Genomic DNA, 18,548 nt, shown 5'->3' with positions numbered 1-18,548 from the left:
GTTGATGTAGTTTATATGGATTTCAGCAAAGCCTTTGACAAGGTCCCACATGGGAGACTTATAAAGAAGGCAAATGCACGTGGGATAAAGGGTAATTTGATAAGGTGGATTCAAAATTGGCTTAGTTGTAGGAGGCAGAATGTGATGACAGAAGGATGCTTTAGTGACTGGAAGCCAGTGTCCAGTGGCATACCACAGGGATCTGCGCTCGGTCTCCTATTATTTGTCATTTATATAAACGACATAGATGACAATGTGGGAGGTAGGATTAGTAAGTTTGCGGATGACACACAAAGATTGGTGGGGTGGTTAACAGTGAGGTTGAGTGTCTTGGGCTACAGGAAGATATAGACGGGATGTTCAAATGGGCAGATAAGTGGCAGATGGAATTTAACCCTGAAAAGTGTGAGGTGATACACTTTGGAAGGAGTAATTTGACAAGGAAGTATTCAATGAACCGCACGGCACTAGGAAGTTCTGAGGAACAAAGGGACATTGGTGTGTGTCCATAGACCTCTGAAGGTGGAGGGGCACGTTAGTGGGGTGGTGAAAAAGGCATATGGGACACTTGCCTTTATCAATCGAGGCATAGATTACAATAGTAGGGAGGTCATGTTGGAGTTGTATAGAACTTTGGTGAGGCCACAGCTGGAGTACTGTGTGCAGTTCTGGTTGCGACATTATAGGAAGGATGTGATTGCACTGGACGGGGTGCAGAGGACATTCACCAGGATGTTGCCTGGGATGAAACATTTAAGATATGAAGAGAGGTTGGATAGACTTGGGTTGTTTTCGTTGAATCAGAGAAGACTGAGAGGCGACCTGATCGAGGTGTACAAGATTAGGAGGGGCATTGTGGATAGGGAGCAGCTGTTCCCTTAGTGAATGGTCAGTCACAAGGGGACATAAGTTCAAGGTGAGGGGCAGGAGGTTTAGGGGGGATGTGAGGAAAAACTTTTTTACCCAGAGGGTGGTGATGGTCTGGAATGCACTGCCTGGGAGGGTGGTGGAGGCAGGTACTTTTAAAAGTACCTGGATGAGCACTTAGCATGTCATAACATTCAAGGCAACGGGCCAAGTGCTGGTAAATGTGATTAGTTAGGTAGGTCAGGTGTTTCTCACGTGTCGGTGCAGACTCGATGGGCCGAAGGGCCTCTTCTGCACTGTGATATCCCAACTCTCTGTCTTCTATTAGTTAACCAATCCTCTATCCATGCTAATATACTACCCCGAACACCATAGGCTCTTATCTTATTAAGTAGCCTTATGTTTGGAATCCAAATATATTACATCTACTGGTTCCCCCTTATCTATCCTGCTTGTTACCTCCTCAAAGACTTCCCCTTAATGAAGCCATGCTGACTCTGCTTGATTATATTATGCATTTCTAAATGCTCTGCTTTTACATCCTTTATAATAGACTCTAACATTTTCCCAATGACTGATGTTAAACTAACTGGCCTATAGTTAGCTGTTTCTTGTCTCCCTCCCTTTTTGAATAAGGGTGTTACTGTTACGATCCTAGCTGATGTTACCCCAGGACAAGCCTGCTCCCAGAGTGGAACGCAGCTTGTTAGATCCTAACTTTTATCTGTCTGTTTAGATACATGGAGAGTAGCTACTGAACAGAGTCACCAGAGTCAGCTGATGAACTTTTAACAAAAGAATAAAACATTTATTCAACAAGAAAAGATGGAACGATATTACAATACTTCTTCACTCACAACTATACCTTTACAGATTTGTAAGTTACAAAAGCTAACTTATACTCTAATGGACACAGTAAGTACACGTCCATGTAAACATATGGCACCCTATGGACTGACTCACGACACTCTGAAATCAAGTGACACATGCCACCTCAACCAGATGCTATGGATCTCTCCTCAACTCCCCCCAGACGCTTGTCACACCATGAACCAACCAGTTTCACTGAATTCCATCCTTCACATGAGAGTTTCCAATTTCTACTCTCCAAGAACTTGCCTTGGAATCTTCCCCCAAACCAATGCTTTCTCTCAGACAACTTCCAGTGTTCACCTCCAGGGTTTTGAACTCTCCTTCTTAATGTTCCTTTTCCCTAGGTCACCACGTGCATGCAAGCTTTCTTCCAGGCACAGTCTCTCTGACTCAGCCGTCAACAGTACACCACTGTTTCACATGCCCATAGTAAAGAGTTATAGACCTTCAGTTGTCTCTTTGTACCTTCTTGCTTCTCGCAAGCTGTTCTCACTTTAAATCTGCTTTCTGCAGCTTTTGTCTCTTTAAATCTGAAGCATGGAGCCTTTCTCTCTGCCCTTCACTCTTAATTTCACTTAACAGGATCTTTTCCCAGATTCTTGTCCTTCCTTTGACTAGAAGGTCTTCTTTGGACTTTCCCCTTTTCCACTCTCCTGGATCTTTGGGGTTTTTCTTTATCTTCAAACTAGCTATCTGTCCCCTTTGCTCCAGTCTCTCCTGGCATCAACTTTCAGAACTAACTACACTCAAAAAGCTTTCAAAGCAACTGCTGTTTCTCTTCTTGTGTGTGTATGTGTGTGTGTGTGTGGGTCTGTGGGAGGGACCTGCCTCTCTGGGCCCCTGTTGCTAGGCAACAGTCCAATCCTTCTACCCTTGTATGTTTATCTTCTCTTTAGGAGTCGTAAAACTCACTAGAAATGCAAGCACATTTTTAAAGTGAAACTAAAACTCCATTTGACTTTTCTTAACGCACAGATACAGAAATACAAATCAAACTTAAACTTTAAAGCTGAAACTCTTTCCTCACACCCAGGAATACCAATATAACTTACTTAAACTATCTCTATTTTCTAACAATTACATTGGCAGTTTTCCAATCCTCTGGGACTTTTCCACAATCTAAGGATTCTTGGAAGATTACTACCAGTGCATCCACTATCTCTATAGCTACTTTCTTTAATATCCTAGAATGCAACCCATCAGGTCCAGGGAACATATCAGCCATTAGCCCCAACAGTTTCCCTAGTACTTTTTCTCTAGTGATTGTTACTGTATTTATTTCTTCCCTCCCCACCTTTTGCCCCTTGATTATTTAGTATTTTTGGAATGCTATAAGTGTTTTCTACTGTAAAGACTGATACAAAGTGTTTATTCAACTCCTCTGCCATTTCCTGATTCCACATTATTATTTCCCCAGTCTCATTCTCTTAAGGGGCCTATGTTCACTTTGGTCTCTCTCTCTCTTCCTTTTTATATTTAAAGAAGCTCTTACTATCCAATTTTCATATTACTTTCTAGTTTACCCTCAAAGTTTATTTTCTCCCTCTTTATATATTTTTTTTGGTTATCTTTTGTTGGTTTTTAGAACCTTCCCAATCCTCTGACTTACCACTAATCTTTGCCATATTGTATGTTTTTTTCTTTCAATTTGATACTATCCTTAATTGGTTAACCATAGTTGGCTTATCCCCTTCCTAGAACCCTTCTTCCTTATTGGGATATATCTTTGTTGTGAGTCATGAACTATTTTCTTAAATGTCTGCCATTGTTCATTAACTGTCTTTTCTGATGAACTCCTTTCCCAGTCCACTGTAGCCTACTCTGCTGTCATTCCTCTGTAATTACCCTTAAGTTTAGCACAGTTGTTTCTGACCCAAGTTTTTCACTCTCAAACTGAATGCTAAATTCTACCAGGTTATGGTCCTTGTTTCCTAGGGAATCTTTTAATCTGAGATCATTTATTAAACCTGCCTCATTACACATTACCAGATCCAAATTGGCCTGATTCCTGGTTGGATCCACAACATATTGTTTTAGGAAACTGTCCCAAATACACTATGAATTCTTGCTCGTGGCTACCTCTACCAATTTTATTTTTCCCAATCTCCATGAAGATTAAAGTCACCCATGATTAATGTACTGCCTTTTTTTTTACATGCCCTCATTATCTCCTGATTTATTCTCTGTCCTACAGCTACTGTTAGGGTGCATATAGACTACTCCCACCAGTGTCTTCTTCCCCTTGTTATTTCTTACCTCCATCCATATGGATTCTACATACTCCAATCCAAGATCATTTCTTGCTGTTGTACTTATTCCATCTTGTACTAACAAGGCTACCTCACCGCCCTTTCCTTACTGCCTGTCCTTTCAAAAAGTCTCATTTAGTGACTTTTTAGAATATTCAGTTCCCAGCTTTGACCTCCTTGGAACCATGTTTGTGTAATGGCTATAAGATCACCTCTATTTGTGCCGTTAATTCATTTATCTTGTTCCAAATACAGTGTCCATTGAAGTAAAGAGCCATTAATTCTGCCTTTTTACCATTTTTTTCCCCTTTTGACCCTATTTGCTGCTTTTTTAAATGTTTGGACACTCTGTCCCTTCCTGGGAATCATTACCTAAATAGGATGTTGATCATGGGGTAATCAGCGATAGTAATGCCGTTTAACGTCAGGGGGTGATGGTTAGATTTTCTCGTTGGAGATGGTCATTGCCTGGCACTTGTGTGGCACAAATGTTACTTGCCACTTATCAGCCCAAGCCTGAATATTGCCCAGGTCTTGTTGCACATGGACATTGGCTGCCTCAGTATCTGAGTCACAAATGGTGCTGAACATTGCACAATCATCTGCAAACATCTCTACTTCTGACCTTATGATGGAGGAAACGTCATTGATGAAGCAGCTGAAAAAGGTTGGGTCTAGGCCACTACCCTGAGGAACTCCTGCAGCAATGTCCTGGGACTGAGATGACTGACTTCCAACAACCACAGCCACCTTCCTTTGTGCTCCAACCAGCAGGGAGCTTTCCATTGACTCATTTTGCTCGGGGTCAAATGCTGCCTTGATGTTAAGGAGAGTCAGGAATACGATGTTGAGGTCGTTCAGCCTTGATCTCACAACGGCAGAGCAGGCTGAAGCGGCCATATAGCCTACTCCTTCTCCTACAAATGAGGAAATTGGGAAAAGGATTGAAACTCAAACATTTGGTTAGGTTTCTCCTCACATACTGTAGTTTACAGTGTACAGTGATTTTCAAGTACAGTAGAACTACCCAAAGTGGTCAGTTAGAAAAAGCAGCGAAGTGCTCTGATTTGTCTTGCCAAGAGCCACATTTGCTATTTTGTCTGTGATCTTCCCAAGGGTCCAAGAGGGTAGTCCTAGCAAACTGCAGAAGTCGAACAATATAGTCCTTTTATTACAAAGAAAATGTTACATATTCAGAGTTTACATACACTCATAAATAAAATCACCCCATAGGATGGATGCATGTCTGAAACAATAAACTGAAAGAAAAAGTACAACATAGAGGTCAAAGGGCACAAGAGCAGAAATATTGGAAACACGGACCATCTCTCTTAAATCCTAAACACAAATTCTATTAGTCAACCTAAATGCAGACCATAATTGAACAAAACAAATATTTTACAATGTTTCATAAAGAACAGATTGATAGCATTACATCTGCAGAATACTGACAGAGAGGCTGCTTTAAAGAAGCAACTTAAGTATTTTACAGGACAACTGCTACTCTGGAATATGACGCTGCATTTGTGTATGGACACGGGCTTCAGTGAAGTAAAATACATAGCTGGTGTTTTTCAATCATTTTAAAAACTTTTGTTCTCATCAGCCATCCAGACAGGTGTGGAGGAGTCCATCATATTAAAGGTACAGGAAGCTGACAAAGAAAATTGAACCAACAAAGTGACCTTCGTGATCACAACCAGTTAATTTATTTCTCTGGTTTCTTGTATTACCAGCAACTAAAGAGTCTGCTTTGATGTAAAACAATCATCCAGCCCTTGGATTTTAAGAGGACTGCAGCACTAGAGCTTTCATACTGTGCTTCTGTTTCTTCCCAGTTCAGTACCATGTTAACAATGACTCTACAGTGCAGTACCTGCTGCCTTTTAAACAGCGTTTCAGAATTATTTCTGGAGTGCAAGGACCTGGAGCTGCAGTGTTCTGGTTGCAAACTTGTAATTTGCTGATTGGATTGGGGTGGGGAGTGGGTCACTGGGGAAGGAATAATCCATTAGAGTCAAACATCAAAAATTAAACCATTTCTGCTAAGCAGACAGTGAACAGTTTAACTTAAGGCACTACAAATATACCAGGCTTGGAAACAACTCCCTGAAATGGAGTGAACCGCTTTGTCTACCCCCCTCTGACCACAAAGCACTTGCACACAGTGGGTATGCTTCAATGTCAACAGGTCTTCACCAATGAATAAACTGACTTTGCTCTTTTCAAATCTCTTCAAAATGCATATCCATAAGTCCCACAGGAGCAATTTTCTTCAGTTCTTCCAGCCCATCACGCAGTGACCAGAAAATCAAAGGTTGACTTTGGCACTCCATGCAATCTGATCAATTGGATTACCATAGCAAATAGTTGGCTTGACAGATTAACGGCAGCACATAAAGGCTGCATATCCTTAGGATATTCATCTTTCAACATTGTTTTGGAAATAGCAGGCAGTCTGGCTACCCCTAAAGTTAACATATAGAAGCTTCACTTCCTTGGACACCGTTGGATTCTTCATTGGTAGCATTACAACATTCTTGACAAATGGGTTCAAGTTACAGACCCTGGATCTTCCAGCTTTATATGCCAAGGAGAATGTACAAACCTGTCAAGTCTCCCTTCAAAGCCCAGCCTAACAACCAATGTGGCAGCAAATGTTTTTGATCCTTTTGTTAAAGAGACAGATTATTTCCACCCCCCCCCCCGCCCAAGCCAAAACATCCAGTTGCATTTTGGAGATTACATCTCCAAGAAACACCAGTATCATATAACTGTCTGTCTTCTGTTCATTTAGCTGGTTGTTACTTTTAAGGTAATTTCAGAGTATCCATGCTGTTTTCCACTTGTTATTTCACAGCCATGATGCGAATACAACGGATTATACAAAATAAAAGAGGCTGATCCGCTTCCAGGGAGAGAGATCAGAACGGTCTGCAAACACCCAACTATTCTATTCAAATACCCGTATGTTCAGACTGGAGCCTCCCATAATTTGATCACAAGCACATGGTGTGGTGCAAGGTGTACTTGGGACAATAATGGAAACATTTAACAGTGGATTATAAATTGTTGGCAGAAGGCAAAAATAACACAAAACATATGTTGAGATAAACACCATGTATGTAACAGTGACTCAAATTAACATGGTGCTAACTGTCCAGACACAAAGCCAGAAGTCTCTGGGAACCAAAAACATGTATGTTTCTCAAACTGTTAGGGTAAATTTGAAGCAGTTCCAGTAGCATTCACAGGCTGCATCAAACAGATAGTTTACAATGGTATCTTGGGCTCAGAAATAATGTTTACCCCTCTTTCAGATATGCTTAGGAATCCTGATTTCTGTGTTATCTGACAATTTGATGTGATGAAATGCTAAATTTGTAATCATCTTTTTTAAGCACACACCATCAGGACTCTTGCAATTACACAGCCCTTATATACAATCCAAAGTTTTTTTTTATATACAAATACCTAGGCTGCTCTATACACTTTCACTTAGCCTTAGGCTAGGAATGGCTCTACGTATAAAATAAACACGCAGAAAACTAGCCTTAATATCCTTATTACTGTTGGCAGGTGAAGTTAGGACAGACAGGTGTCCCTACCGATGAGCCAAGGCCAAGGAGGAAAATATTACAAAATAAGAGCAAACACAATTATCGCTGCTGCATCATCAGCTATGGTCAAAGCCCTCATATCAAAGCTGACAGAAAAACATCTCCAGCTGATTATAGGCTGCATCACTGGGTTCTCAAACTGTGTAAATCCAAAGGCAGGATAATATCGCACCACTTTTTTCATTTGTTTTTTGGGAGGGCTTGGGGAAAAAAAATGTGGCCAGCAGTCTTAAGGTCACAATTAATCAGTTAATTCAATTGGTCGTAACACCCAGTATTTGTTTAAAACAGATCCGGCTTCTGTCTGTACACAATATGCAGACGTAACTCGGTTTACAGATTTAAAAATATAGACAGCCCCAGTTGAATACAAAATGTAGGTCCAAGTTGGTCTCCATTTATTACTCAGAAAATTCCGTTTGAATCCATACGAGCAGGTCCAAAAAAATGCTCAACAAGTCCTTCAGCTGTCAATCATCTCCGACAGTTCAAGCAACAAGTCATCCTCATCCTTTCCAGGGTCCAGGTCAATTTCTGCTTCAAGTTTATCATCTGAGAATTCTTTCATCAGCTCTTCAAAATCATCCTCAGTTGTCCCAGACTTGGATGCAGTAGAACTCAACCTCCGAGCTTTAGGGGGCATTCGAGCAGGGGAAAAGCTATTGATCTCCATTTGCAACGTAGTCGGTGATGTGCTTTGCCCGGCAAGATTAGCTTTCCTGGAAAGAAAGGAATAAAGTCAACTATCCACAGAATATATATATATTGTTTTGCAGACATTATTAAAATCACTCTTCAAATTTTTAAAACTAGAACTGTTGACATTAACCTTGGAATTGCCATTGTCATTTTTTGTCACACAACCCCTGCAGAAAAGGGGTTAATGCTGCCCCACCCTTCCCCATCTAGAAGCTGCTAAATTATGCTGTATATAGCATCCAGAAACTTGGCCAAATAGCCATTCTTCTAGTCTGACCCTTGATAGTAAGCATTAAGAAGCAAATCAACTGTGCATCCCTCCAAGGCCAATATGTTCATGCTCAGGCCCACAGTCCAGAGTGAGCGCAGTATTTCAAGGCAGGGTTTGACCAAGTCCCTTGACAACTGAGGCATCACTTCCTTTTTATTCCTGAGAAAAAAGGACAACATTCTGCTAACTCTTTTAATTACTTTCTGTATCTGTACACTAGCTTTGAGCTTAGTGCCTCCACATCCCTCTTTCGACCTCCCCAGTTCCTCATCTCTTGCCACTAAAATATTCAAATCTACTTTTATCGGATCCAAATGGATGGTTTCACTTTCCCACATTGAACTCCATCTGCCAGTTTTGCCCATTCATTTAATCTATGTCCCTTTGTAAGTTCCTGTCTACATAACTCACTGTGCTGTCAAGTGTGTTTGTCTGTATTTATCCATGCAGTGACTCTTCCACACCTTTCCTCAATTGGACAGCTTCCCTCTCAATTGTTTCAAATAAATGTGCACTCTTCCCTCCCACATTTTTTTCCATTGCCTTCAATTCCAGCCTTGTTTGCAAGTTCCCAGGTTGTATTGGCATGCATTCAGGCAGCCCAGGTATATTTTTTTTTGCAGGATTACGAAACTTTGGAAAGATTACTTCTTTGAAACCTTTCACATAAGATAATGAAACTGAGATCTCACCTTTCCTTGGATCTTTCTGGTACCTGCAAAGTCAGAGGGGTTAGCTCTTCTCTCTGGACTGATGATGCTGTAGACTGGAAGACAGAAAACTTAAACCGTTACCCAAAAAAAGCACATCTATAACATGCCATTCAGAAGCAAAACAAAAATTTACTGTGCCAAAGAAAGCTGATGGCAAGCTACTTTATAAAAAATGACTGGAAAGCTACATACAGTTCGCACTATAGGAAAAAAATTCTTTAACAAGGACCTCCACAGCTTAGTGGATGTCTGAGTATCTGGAATTCAGAATGTGGAACAAGGGGAATACATGGGATTGGTGCATTTAGGCAATACACCAATAAAGGTGCCTGCCAATCCTGAGTTATAGAACAAGGAATCACTTTGCCCACAACGTGAGGCAGATTAATTAGATAGGTGCTTTTAAATGGTGCATAAAAACCTTCGAGCTCCACCAAAACTTCTAGCAAATCCCTGTCATTTCCCAGGATGCACACACTGGTAGACGATGTGGTCTCAGAGAAGTGTAGAAAACAAGCCTCTTCAACTTTTCCAGCCTACAATCCATGCTCAGTCACACCAAGGTTGCACAGTCGAGACTGGTAAATGATATTGCATGGCAGAAATAAAACCAGAATTTCCCTCTCTGGCATTGCCGTAATGCAGTGTCCAGTGCAACTCGTGACCCATAGATGTTAAAATGCATTTCACGTTGAGAAAAGATTCTGACTCAAGAGCTGTTGAGATGCTTGTTCTTTTGTTCATTTTTGATGGAGAGGTGAGAGAGAAAGGTTTTCCAATTCTCTAGTTAATTGGAGCCATTCTTTAGCCTGCCCCATAAAAATGAACTGAAATGTGACTGAATCATATACATAAAAAGGTATCAAGAGGAGAGATTCTTACTGTAATGATCGTTCCTGCTGGTGGCTCCTTTGTCAGATCAGTAGTTACAGTGTTGAGTGGTTTAACTGCCATAATGCTGGAAGGATGGCTGTCGGGGGATTTGCGTTTGTGGCTGAGCCTCACAGGACAAGAGTTCTTCACAAATGATGGTTTCACATTTAATTTGGGTTTCTCTGTAAAAAGGACAGTGTGAGATTAGAGCGCTATGGGAGTCAGAAAAGACATTACTGTAACTAGCCCAATGAATTAGAATCTGATAAAACAGTCTCCAAGCCTCCTATGTTCTTTTCAATAATTTATTCATATATTAAAAAATGCATTAGGTCTTAGCAGGGACCAGAATCCAGCTCTCAGCTCAGCCAGTCTCAGGAATCCAGTCTCTAGACACAGTACTGAATCTTCCTTCTTTTGTTTCACCTGATTCCCCCACATAGACGATCCAAGATCCATCAACCTTTCAAACCATCATCACAATAAAAGGCGATTCCAGGTGCGAGCCAGAAAAGTGGAGCAAAAAGTTAAATTAATCTGGAATCAGGTGCGTGGGCACAGAGGAAGAATTTGCAAGAAGACAGCAAGGTGACCAGGGTCAGGTGTAGAGACTAAACAGGGCAAAAAAAAAAACAGATTCAGGAAGCAAGAGAAACGAGCAAGTGTAAAGTATAAAAGAGGAGGAAGCAGCAGAGCAAAGGAAGGAAAAATAAGTCAATCTTAAGGAAAGAAAAAGTAAAGCCAAATTTCTTAATAAAAACAGAAATCCAACACAGTTGAAGTCTTGAATGCTAGATAGGATTTGACTGAGTGTCAGCAAGTGGATACAATTTCAATGAAAGGCTCATTTCAGAAGCTTTGTCATCAGTTGCTGCTGTCGGCTAGAATTTGCAGAGGCATCATGGAGAATCTTCACCTACAATCAATTCAGCTACCCACTAGCAACTGAGCAGGGAATAGTTGGCATGTACTTATCACTGCTGCCTAGAGTCGAGGCAGATGTTTTACTAGTGACAGGCTCAGAAGCATTTCGTCTCAATGCAACATCTGTATCAGAATTAATCATGGTTCAAGCTTCCCATAAATGTCAGCCAGATAAAAGGGCTGTCAGATCCCGGGAACATGGTCTAGAGACAGTGTGACCCAAAGTGAGGAACACTTCGAGAGAAACGCAGGCAAGGGCTCCAACTCAACCTTCCAGCAATACTGGGAAGTAGGGAAAGTTTGTAACAAAAAGAGGCATTTGTTCACACGTCACAGAATTGTGTTCATAATCAGTATTGAGCTCTTATGATCCTTTTAGAAGTGAAGGACATGAGATGAGGAAAAGGTGACATTTTACCATGTTCAATGACATAAGCAAAAAGAACAGCATAGTTACTAATATGCTAGAAATCAGCATACTTCATCACTGCCAACTGTAAAAGGCATGGAGATACAGGCCAAGAACATGCAGAGGCAGGCAACTGCATGTCAATGAAAATACAAGATATATACCTTTCTGAGCAAGTGGGGGTTCTGCCACTTCAGGCTTGGCAGTGGTCAGCTTCTCGTCTGTCTTAATGGTCAGTTGTTCAGTTATGAGACATTTATTTGGTTTCAGTTCTGCTGAAGCCGCAGGCTGATTATTCTGCTCTGCAACCTGCATCTCACAGTTGGTTTTGTTTGCAATCACCTCTTCTCCCAGCAGAGTTTGACTTGGCTGTTTCTCGGTTTCCTGCAGCTGTCGAAGGCGTTTTTCCTTCAGTATTTCTTCAAAGCTTTTAACTTGCACTTTCTGCAATCTTGGACATTCCTTTTCATTTGCAGGCTGCAAGAAAGTGGACAGAATTACATAAAATGTATGGCACAGAAATAGGCCATTCAGCCCAACCAGTCCAAGCTGGCATTTATGTTTATTTATGCCTCCTCCCATCTTTCATCTAAATGTACCATTGCAACCATCTCCCTCATAAGCTTGTTAGATTTCCCCTAAATGCATCTATACTATTCAATTTAAGTACTCCCTGTAGTAGCAAATTCCATATTCTCTCCACTCTTTGGATAAAGAGGCTTCTTTTGAATTTCCTATTGGATTTCTTGTTGATCATCTTATATTGATACCCTCTAGTTATGCTCTTCCCCTCAGCAGGAAACATGCACTCTGTATCCACACTATCAAAACGTTTCAGAATTTAAAGACCACTATGAGGTCACCACTTGGCTTTCTTTTCTCAAGAGAGAAGGGACCCAGCCTGTCAATTTTTTTTGGCAAAAATATACTTTATTCATAAATCTACAAAAACATTTCGAACCATTTCAAATCACCATTACAAAAATACAAACAGGTTCAACTTTTACAACATGAAACACAAGGTGTATCAGAACAAACAATGAATATTTCAATCATTGGCAGACATACATTTTAATCTGTACAGCCTGAGGGGCTCTTTACAGTTCCCAGCCCCCCAGTGCATTGTGGCAGAAAGGTCTTAGGCAGCAACCCTTCCCCATTGCGCCTTTGCCGCGGCTGCCCCAAGCTTAACTGTGTCCCTCAGCACGTAGTTCTGGACCTTGGAATGTGCCAGTCTGCAACACTCGGTCGGGGACAACTCTTTGCGCTGGAAAACAACAAGTTTCGGGCAGACCAAAGAGCGTCTTTCACCGAGTTTATGATCCTCCAGCTGCAGTTGATGTTTGTCTCGGTGTGTGTCCCTGGGAACAGCCCGTAGAGCACAGAGTCCTCTGTCACAGAACTGCTCGGGATGAACCTCGACAGAAACCACTGCATCTCTCTCCAGACCTTCTTCGCAAAGACACAATCTACAAGGAGGTGAACAATGGTCTCTTCCCCACCACAGCCACCTCGAGGGCAACATGCAGAGGGGGTGAGACTCCTGGCATGTAGGAAGGATCTTACAGGGAGGGCCTTTCTCACCACCAGCCAAGCTACATCTTGGTGTTTGTTGGAAAGTTCTGGTGATGAGGCATTCTGCCAAATGACTTTGTCAGTCTGCTCAGGGAACCATCCCACAGGATCCACCCTCTCCTTTTCCCTCAGGGCCTTTAAGACGTTACGTGCCGACCACTGCCTGACGGACTTGTGGTCGAAGGTGTTTTGCTGCATAAATTTTCCCACGAGGGACAGGTGGTACGGCACGGTCCAACTACTTGGAGCGTTCCGCAGCATCGTGGCCAGACCCATCCTTCGCAACACCAGGGACAGGTAGAACCTCAGCATGTAGTGACACTTGGTGTTTGCATACTGAGGGTCTACGCACCGCTTGATGCAGCCGCACACAAAGGTGGCCATCAGTATGAGGGCGATGTTGGGCACGTTTTTTCCCCCTTTATCTAGAGGCTTGTACATCGTGTCCCTGCAGACATGCTCCATTTTCGACCTCCAGATAAAGTGGAAGATGGCTCGGGTGATCGCCACCACACAGGAGTGTGGAATGGGCCAGACCTGCGCCACGTACAGCAACAGCGAGAGTGCCTCACACCTGATGACCAGGTTCTTACCCGCAATGGAGAGGGAGCGTCACTCCCACATGCCCAGTTTCCTTTTCACCATAGACACTCGCTCCTTCCAGTTTCTAACCCGTGCCCTGGTCCCTCTGAACCATATCCCCAGCACCTTCAGGCCATCAGCCCTGACAGTGAAGGGGACAAAGGATCAGTCAGCCCATTTCCCAAAGAACATGGCTTCGCTCTTCCCACGATTTACCTTGGCTCCCGAGGCCAGTTCGAACTGGTCGCAGATGTGGATAAGTCTGTGCACCGACAGCGGATCCGAGCAGAAGACGGCGACATCGTCCATGTACAGGGAGACTTTGATCTGAGTGCCTCCACTACCTGGGATCGTCACTCCTCTTATGCCCGGATCCTTCCTGATGGACTCAGCAAAGGGTTCTATGCAACACACAAAAAGAACAGGCGAGAGAGGGCAGCCCTGCCTGACTCCAGATTTAATAGGAAAGCTATCTGATTCCCACCCATTGATTGAAACTGCACTACTGATGTTAGTGTAGAGCAGTTGGATCCAATTGCGAATTCCCTCCCCAAACCCCATTTTGGAGAGCACATCCACCATATAGGTGTGCGATATTCTGTCAAAGGCCTTCTCCTGATCCAGGCTGATGAGGCAGGTGTCCACAACCCTGTCCTGTACATCGGCAATCGTATCCCTGAGCAGCACGAGGGTGTCAGAGATCTTCCTGCCCGGCACAGTGCAGGTCTGGTCAGGGTGGATCACCAATTTCAGAGCGGATTTGACCCGATTGGCGACGACCTTGGACAGAATTTTATAGTCCACATTCAACAGTGAAATGGGTCGCCAATTTCTAATTTCCTCCCTTTCCCCCTTGTGCTTGTAGATGAGGGTGATAATGCCTTTCCTCATGGATTCTGACATACTGCCGGCCAGGAGCATACTCTCGTACACTTCTAGCAGGTCTGGGTCGATCCAGTCCCACAGAGCCGAATACAACTCCGCCGGCAAGCCGTCGCTTCCGGGAGTTTTACTCTTCTCGAAGGACTCAAGGGCCTCAGTCAGTTCGTCAGGAGTTAGCGCTTTGTCCAGACTCTCCCGTGTACTGTCATCTAAGACCTCCGTGATAGAGGATAGGAATGACTGGGAGGCCGTGCTGTCTGTGGGCTTCACGTCATATAATCCGGCATGGAAGGATTTGCTGATCCTCAAAATGTCAGATTGCAATGACTTAACTGAGCCGTCTTCTTCCTTCAGGCTGCTGATCACAGAGCTCTCTCTGCGTACCTTTTGGAAGAAGAAACGTGAGCACGTCTCATCCTGCTCCACGGAGCGGACTCTGGAACGGAAGATGATCTTGGAGGCCTCCGAGGCAAAAAGCGAGGCTTGCTGGCTCTTCACCTCGGAGTTCCTCCTTGATATCGACCCCCATCGACCGCAGCCAGACCAGGTTCTGAATGTTTTTCTGGAGTCGGGCCATTTCCCTCTGTTCCTTTCTAGCTTTCTGGGTGCCTTTGAGGATGAAAAACCTCGATGTTTCCCTTGATCGCTTCCCACCAGTGTGTCAGTGACTCAAAGTGAGGTTTCATGGTTCTCCAACCTTTGTAATCCCTCTTGAGCTTCTCAATGTTCTCTGGGGTCAGCAGTTGTACGTTTAGCTTCCATGCCCCCCTGCCAACCCTCTGGTCCTTCTCTAAGTGACAGTCAGCCAGTAGGAAGCAGTGGTCAGAGAACACCAGCTGGACGTCGGTGGATCTGACTGTGAATGCACGGGACACAAACAGGAAATCTATCCTGGAACAGACGGACCCGTCAGGCCGCGACCAGGTGTATCTACGCTGCGCTCCCGTCTGCAGGTTTGCTGAAGATGTCGTGCAGCTTGGCATCCTTTACTGTTTCCATCAGGGATCTGGATGTAGCATCCAATCTACTGTCGGCCCTGCCAGATCGTCCAGCCGCATTGATGATGCAGTTGAAGTCATCGCCCAGAATGACCGGTCTGGAGGTCGCCAGCAGCAGTGGGAACTGCTGAAAAACCTCCAGCCGCTCAGCCCCTTGTGACGGGGCGTAGATGTTAATTAACCGGAGTGGAGCATTCTTATACATTACGTCTGCTACGAGGAGGCGCCCGCCCAACCACCTCCTTAACCTGGGAGACAGTGAAGCTGCCTCCCCGCAGCAGAATCCCCAGGCCGGAGGAACGAAAGTCGTTTCCTCCCGACCAGATCGATGGCCCATGGGACCACCATCGTGACCATTGCCTGTAGGAGCTGAGGTGCGGTATCGCACACTCCTGCAGAAACAACAGGTCAGCTTTGACTTTGGCAAGGTAATCCAAGGTCGCAACACATCGCGTAGTAGATTTAATGCTACACACATTTATGGATACAATCTTTACACCCATTTTAAAGCAGTTAGTCGCTTACCAAACCTGTTGTCTCTGAGAGTTCCAGACCATTGGTCTGCTCCTTCATGCCCGTGGTGTGCTCAAATTGCTTCACTTTGGATGGGCTGAGGAAAGCGTCCTGAACCTCCCCATTGGAGATGTTCTGCTCGGGTGGCATCTGGGGGTCCGTGCAGAGGCGGGGTTTGAAATGTCCTCTGTTGGAGAAGCTTCTCCAATCCTCTCCCCCTCTAGGGCGTTGCTGCTCCCAGCTTCCCGGAGCTGGGGTGCGCTGAGCGCCTCACTGTTCCCAGATTCCTGGGGTTGTGGTGCACTGGCCTCTTCAGGTTGTGGGCCAAGTTGGGGTGCGCTGGTCTCCTCATTGTCTCCAATATTCTGGAGCTTGGGTGTCTCGTCCTCCAACTCCATAGCGTTTTGCCGCTTCTTCTGTTGGCGCCGCCCTGGCACTTCTTCGTCCGAAGAGCTGCTGCTCTTGTTATCCGTGTCGGATAGGAGACACCTCTTGACTCTTGTCTGGAAAATGGCTTGGTTTCTTTTTAGCCCCTTCTTCCTTTTGGCTCTCTTCACCAGCTGCCACTCCCACTGCTGCCTCCTCCTCCTCCGTTGATTCGCTCTCCTGAGGAGTGGGAGGTTCAGGGGGCAGTGCTGTTGATTGGCTGTCTGTTGCCCCAATCTTTTCCTCCACCTTGTCTCTCTCTGTGTCCTCCTTTGTCCTATTGTTCTCCCTGGGGGCCTTGGTGGTTGGAGTGACACGAGGCATTTCTTCTGCTTCCCCCTCGTTGGCTTTGGCTGCCTGTGCATAAGTACGGCAACGTTTGGGGCAGGTCTCGTAGAGGTGACTTGCCTCGCCACACAGGTTGCAGCACTTAGCCTGTTTACAATCTTTTGTCTGGTGCCTTTCCTTTTTGCAGTTCTTGCAGAGGACGGCACTGCAGTTGGCCGCCACATGACCAGACTTGCCGCATGAGCAACAAAGTTTGGGTTGCCCAGCGTAGACAAGGTACCCACGGCTTCCCCCGATAGCGAATCTGGAAGGGGGGTGGAAAACGGCTCCCTTACCGTCGGTCTTGAGCGTTACCTTAACCTGGCGTTTACATGTCCAGATCCCCAAATTATCTTTAACTTCAGTGCAGCTCCCAACCTTATCGAAGTACCTGGTAAGGAAGGTGAGCACGTCAGCGACAGGGACGTAGGGGTTGTACAGATGCACCGTCGCAACCCGTTTTCGATGCAACGGTAGAGCAAAAAGTGGCTCCGCCGTCAGGATCTTCATTTCTGGCAGGTCTTTCTTTTCCTCAAACACCTTCAGGAGTTTGACACAAGCTGCCACTTGCTTGAAGGTCACATCAAAGAAACAAGCGCTGGGGAAATCCTGTAGGCAGTAGATCTCCGCAGCCTTGAAACCACACAGCTTGAATAGGATCCTCTTAGTGAAGAAGGTCCTATCCATTCCTGTTCCTTGCTCGCTGCCCTTCACCATGACTCGGATGGTGTTAGGTACCCCATCGTAAGGGGTTTGACTGGTTATAGCCATTGCTCTTTCCCTGGCAGAAATGCGATGAAGGTCTCTCCCCTGCGAGGTAAGTACCAGCCTGTCAATCCTTTCCTGCTATGTATACCCACACATTTCTTGGAAACATCCTTGCAAATCTTCTCTGTACCTTCTCCAGTCCCTCTATATCCTTTTTATAATATGGTGACCAGAACTGGAAACAGTAATGCTAAGTGTGGTCTAACCAAGGTTCGATACCAGGTAACTCCCCTGCATTTTAATTCATTCCTCTAGAAATAAAACCCAGTGCTTGGTTTGCTTTTTTTAAAAAATTGCCTTATTAACTGGCATTGCTATTTTTAGTGATTTGCATATTTGTACTCTCCCAGATCCCTTTGCTCCTCTGCCCCATTTAGATTCCTATTTTCCAAGTAACATGTTACCTCTATTTTTCTTATCAAACAAAATGCAACATCTCACAATTGTTGAAATTCATTTGTCAATTATATTCAAAGTTGCTTCTCAATCTGTGCTACAGCTCTCTCTCTCTCTCTCTCAAAAGATTCACCCGCTACACTTTATTTAGGATAGAATTTGCTTGCAATTTTCTCCATAATTGGAGTCCATTGGAGTGCTGTACAGTAGAACAAGTATGGATCATCTTGAATGCACAATCTTTTGATGAGGATCTCTTCTTTTCTGGCATTTACACCTAAATTATAAAATATTTCCAAAAAAAAAAAATGCCTGTACACCATAGATCTTACTTCAGTTGCTAAGATGAAGTTGTAACTTTTGAAGGTCCATAGGATGCCCAGTGTTATGAATTGTACCGACCTTATTAGTTTCCCTTGTGTCTCCTTGGGCAGCAGCATCCATTGATTGTATGTCCGTTGGTTCAACATCTGCCTTTTCCGGCTTGACAGCTTCTGTGCAAAAGATCATACAAAGTCCTTAATTTCTGTGTTGCTCAAGTGAATTTAAGTTTAAAAAAAAGACCATCTGGCCTAAACAGGCC

At 44.1% G+C, this 18,548-nt stretch overlaps 1 protein-coding gene across 5 annotated transcripts in view; it reads right to left on the bottom strand.

Moving 5' to 3' along the window:
- Positions 1 to 5,142: 5,142 nt before the first annotated feature.
- zc3h11a (zinc finger CCCH-type containing 11A) overlaps positions 5,143 to 18,548 on the bottom strand; it is a 32,703-nt gene continuing 19,297 nt past the window's right edge. For 4 of the 5 annotated variants that reach the window (XM_041196247.1, XM_041196246.1, XM_041196245.1 and 1 more), the window contains 5 exons: positions 18,368 to 18,459; positions 11,663 to 11,975; positions 10,175 to 10,347; positions 9,272 to 9,345; positions 5,143 to 8,328 (listed from right to left, as the gene is read on the bottom strand). In XM_041196247.1, the coding sequence (XP_041052181.1) occupies positions 8,073 to 8,328; positions 9,272 to 9,345; positions 10,175 to 10,347; positions 11,663 to 11,975; positions 18,368 to 18,459 (908 nt within the window). In that variant the 3' untranslated portion in view covers positions 5,143 to 8,072. The remainder of the gene's footprint in view (positions 8,329 to 9,271; positions 9,346 to 10,174; positions 10,348 to 11,662; positions 11,976 to 18,367; positions 18,460 to 18,548) is intronic. The other variant, XM_041196248.1, reaches the window with a different exon arrangement.

The sequence above is a fragment of the Carcharodon carcharias genome, chromosome 9 (genome assembly GCF_017639515.1).
Source record: "Carcharodon carcharias isolate sCarCar2 chromosome 9, sCarCar2.pri, whole genome shotgun sequence".
In the NCBI taxonomy this organism is placed as follows: Eukaryota; Metazoa; Chordata; class Chondrichthyes; order Lamniformes; family Lamnidae; genus Carcharodon; species Carcharodon carcharias.
Note: the sequence above shows the minus strand (reverse complement) of the source record. Positions and strands in the feature narration are given on the sequence as shown.